The sequence below is a fragment of the Salmo trutta genome, chromosome 19 (assembly GCF_901001165.1).
Source record: "Salmo trutta chromosome 19, fSalTru1.1, whole genome shotgun sequence".
NCBI classification, from domain to species: Eukaryota; Metazoa; Chordata; class Actinopteri; order Salmoniformes; family Salmonidae; genus Salmo; species Salmo trutta.
Window position 1 is genome coordinate 3,548,867 of NC_042975.1, and position 5,000 is coordinate 3,553,866.

At 38.2% G+C, this 5,000-nt stretch overlaps 1 protein-coding gene across 1 annotated transcript in view; it reads right to left on the reverse strand.

Moving 5' to 3' along the window:
- The window catches only part of kl (klotho), a 35,565-nt gene that overhangs the window by 13,851 nt on the left and 16,714 nt on the right, over window positions 1-5,000 (reverse strand). The window contains exons 7-9 of the mRNA XM_029699442.1: window positions 1,438-1,587; window positions 1,243-1,349; window positions 53-181 (exon numbers count right to left, since the gene is read on the reverse strand). Of these exons, the coding sequence (XP_029555302.1) occupies window positions 53-181; window positions 1,243-1,349; window positions 1,438-1,587 (386 nt within the window). The remainder of the gene's footprint in view (window positions 1-52; window positions 182-1,242; window positions 1,350-1,437; window positions 1,588-5,000) is intronic.

The window sequence follows — 5,000 nt, forward strand, 5'->3', positions numbered from 1 at the left end:
TGTGGGGGTGTGGGGGTGTGTGGTGTGTGTGTGTGTGGCGTGTGCTACCAACCTGTTGAACCAGCCTCCCGCTGCCTCCATCGGGGCTGGCAGGCTGGAGCGTTGGCGTGTGTGGTGCCACAGGGTGACCATGGAGGTGATGTTAGCCTGGTGCAACTGGCTCGTAAAGCAACGGTAGTACCTGGAACATAGTGAACATTATTGTTAGTCCAGTCCGCGTTCTCATCACACTGTTAACCGATACACTCAGAACTCCATTCCAGGTTTTTACTCATGCACTAGTACCTGGAATGATGGAGACCAGGCAGGCAGTAATTAATCCAGTTTAGTTATGTTTAATAATCAATCAGACCTTTTTCAAACCTCTCCTCAGGCACCTACAGACATTTTACAATTTAGATGCAATCCTGAACTAACACACCTGATTAATCTAGTTACAGGTTTGATAATTAGTTAACAAGTTGAATCAGATATCCTATACTGAACAAAAATATAAACGCACCATGTAAAGTCTTGGTCCCGTGTTTCATGAACTGAAATGAAAGATCCCAGAAATGTTCCATACGCACAAAAAGATTATTTCTCTCAGATTTTGTGCACAAATGTGTTTACATCCCTGTTAGTGAGCATTTCTCCTTTGCCAAGATAATCCATCCACCTGACAGGTGTGACATATCAAGAAGCTGATTAAACAGCATGATCATTACACAGGTGCACCTTGTGCTCGGGGGCCAATAAAAGGCCACTCTAAAATCTGCAGTTTTGTCACAGAACACAATGCCACAGATGTCTCAAGTTTTGAGGGAGCTTGCAATTTGTCACGCTGACTGCAGGAACGTCCACCAGAGCTGTTGGCAGACAACTACCATAAGCCACCTCCAACATCGTTTTAGGGAATTTGGCAGTACCACGTCAGCCCAGGACCTCCACATCCGGCCTCTTCACCTGCGGGATCATCTGAGACCAACCCCCCCCCCCCCGGACAGCTGATGAAACGTCTGTAATGAAGCCCTTTTGTGGTGAAAAAACTAATTCTGATTGCGTCCCTGTCAAGTCATGTAATGTAATCCATAGATTAGTACCTAAATGAATTTATTTAAAATGACTAATTTCCTTTTATTGAACTGTAACTTTGTTGCATTTATATATATATATATATATATTGTTCAGTACAGTTCTGTAATATTATCAAATAAATGGAATGGCTGGAGGTCCAGAGGAGAGGAAAGCTGACTGCAGTACCCTAGTAAGGTGGTGTTTGGCTGGGTCACGTTACCGCTGGGCACCAAGGAGGACCAGTTGAGAGAGAAGTGGAAGTGGTTTACTCCCACACCACGAATCTCTTCCACCTGAGGAGGGGGGAGGAGGGGGAGATTACTCTCACACCATATCGTTGTCATTTGTTTTTTGTGTATAAACGTAGAGAAGATCTCCGACCTGCTGGCGGATGGTGGCGTAGTCGGCACAGTGCTGTGCCCTGCGGAGCGGCGGGGCCTGAAACCCTTCTAACCTCCTCAGCTCCCCGTTGCCTGTGATGTTCCACACGTACACACTGGGATCTACAAACTGGGTTGGGGTGGTCTCCACCTGGACACACACACACTGGGATCTATAAACTGGGTGGGGGTGGTCTCCACCTGGACACACACACACACACACACACACACTGGGATCTACAAACTGGGTGGGGGTGGTCTCCACCTGGACACACACACACTGGGATCTACAAACTGGGTGGGGGTGGTCTCCACCTGGACACACACACACTGGGATCTACAAACTGGGTGGGGGTGGTCTCCACCTGGACACACACACACTGGGATCTACAAACTGGGTGGGGGTGGTCTCCACCTGGACACACACACACTGGGATCTACAAACTGGGTGGGGGTGGTCTCCACCTGGACACACACACACTGGGATCTACAAACTGGGTTGGGGTGGTCTCCACCTGGACACATACACACACACACACACACTGGGATCTACAAACTGGGTGGGGGTGGTCTCCACCTGGACACACACACACTGGGATCTACAAACTGGGTGGGGGTGGTCTCCACCTGGACACACACACACTGGGATCTACAAACTGGGTGGGGGTGGTCTCCACCTGGACACACACACACACACTGGGATCTACAAACTGGGTGGGGGTGGTCTCCACCTGGACACACACACACTGGGATCTACAAACTGGGTGGGGGTGGTCTCCACCTGGACACACACACACTGGGATCTACAAACTGGGTGGGGGTGGTCTCCACCTGGACACACACACACTGGGATCTACAAACTGGGTTGGGGTGGTCTCCACCTGGACACACACACACTGGGATCTACAAACTGGGTGGGGGTGGTCTCCACCTGGACACACACACACACACACACACACACACTGGGATCTACAAACTGGGTTGGGGTGGTCTCCACCTGGACACACACACACTGGGATCTATAAACTGGGTTGGGGTGGTCTCCACCTGGACACACACTGGGATCTACAAACTGGGTGGGAGTGGTCTCCACCTGGACACACACACACACACACACACACACACACACACACACACACACACATATATATATAAACACACACACACACACATATATAAACACACACACACACACATATATATAAACACACACACACCCACACACACACACATACACATAAACACACAGAGACACACACATAAACACACAGAGGCACACACACACACACATAAACACACACACACACTGCGGTTGGTCAGGTTCATCCTGATCTGTTCTTTCTTAAGGGCAAAGGTTACCCTGTCACCACGGTAACTTCCAGCTGGCATCTACCCCTGCATCAGTGTGTAAGCAAATACAAACTGTGACTCTGTGTGACTTCTGTGTCACACACCAGCAGCAGCAAGAGGAGGCCAATGGGGAAAACAAATAATGGGTAGTGATTGTGGGTTGTTTTTTTTAGTGAGCAAAGGCTGTGTGTCCATGTGGCTCTTTCTCTTTATTATTAAGATATATTATATATTTATTATTAAGATATATTATATTATATATTTATTATATTATATTATATATTTATCATTAAGATATATTATATTATATATTTATTATATTATATTATATATTTATCATTAAGATATATTATATTATATATTTATTATTAAGATATATTATATTATATATTTATTATTAAGATATATTATATTATATATTTATCATTAAGATATATTATATTATATATTTATTATTAAGCTATATTATATTATATATTTATCATTAAGATATATTATATTATATATTTATCATTAAGATATATTATATTATATATTTATTATTAAGATATATTATATTATATATTTATTATTAAGATATATTATATATTTATCATTAAGATATATTATATTATATATTTATTATTAAGATATATTATATTATATATTTATTATTAAGATATATTATATTATATATTTATTATTAAGATATATTATATTATATATTTATCATTAAGATATATTATATTATATATTTATTATTAAGATATATTATATTATATATTTATTATTAAGATATGTTATATATTTATTATTAAGATATATTATATTATATATTCATTATTAAGATATATTATATTATATATTTATCATTAAGATATATTATATTATATATTTATTATATTATATTATATATTTATTAAGATATATTATATATTTATCATTAAGATATATTATATTATATATTTATCATTAAGATATATTATATATTTATCATTAAGATATATTATATTATATATTTATTATTAAGATATATTATATTATATATTTATTATTAAGATATATTATATTATATATTTATTATTAAGATATATTATATTATATATGTATTATTAAGATATATTATATTATATATTTATCATTAAGATATATTATATTATGTGTATATATATTATGTGTATATACTATGTGTATTTTTCTGCTGACCAGGGTTGAATGTAAGGTGGTATGGTCCGGCATGGTGTCTCGGTAAAGTAAATAGTCGGGGTACTTCGTACTGGTAAAACATGAGCCAATCACAATAATAAAAAAACGAAAATGTCATGAAAACTATAGGCTAATCACCATTATTTATCATTACCGCATGCCAGAGGCATGACATTTTTTTTATTTACGAATGGACTTGAAAACACGCTCCGAAATGCGATGTGGTTCAACGAGAACACATTTTACCAAGGCAGAGATGATCGGACGCATAAATTCTGAACTAATGACAATGACCTAATGACAATGGCCAAATGTCGTTAGACTTGTTTTTTTACACATCTCACTTTTGTTTGGAAGACGGAAATACGTGCACGGGTATAGCCTAGTAAAAGAGACCTTTGAAGTGATTTGTTTGACAGTCAGATGAAAACATCGCGACCGGTTGTGATTATACCACAATAAAAAGGTCATACAGTGTAACAAAAATGTTTTTTTTTACAACTAAACCCACAGAGATTCAATTGATTTAATAGGGATTTATATTTTGTAATTCTAATGATTTTAGGCTCGTAAAAATGTTTGGTGATAAACGTTACACACAGGAGGTCCACACAGGAGGTTAGAAATGACATCTACTTTCACCCACCCATGCTGACCTTAGCCAGGTAGTGGGGTCAGAGATGAAATATAAACACAGGGTCGCAGGTTCAAATCCCCCTTACGACCATGGACAATTTGTAGAACATCACCAGTGTTTAAATATAATATAATAATAATATAATAATGTTTGATATGTTTAATAATAACCACTGAGCTGAGGCTTGTTTCCAAAGCAACGTACCGGTCATGCCTACATTCCCAGCGAGGTTTAGAAACAGACCTTTACAGCTACATGGTTTTTATAAAACAGAAAGTTCAATGTGTAAAAGATGCGATGAGCAAGCGTAAAAAAAAAACAATGTGTCCCTTTATAAATAGATATTTAACTACATATTTAACTAGTTAATTAACTAGTTATTTGAGCAAACA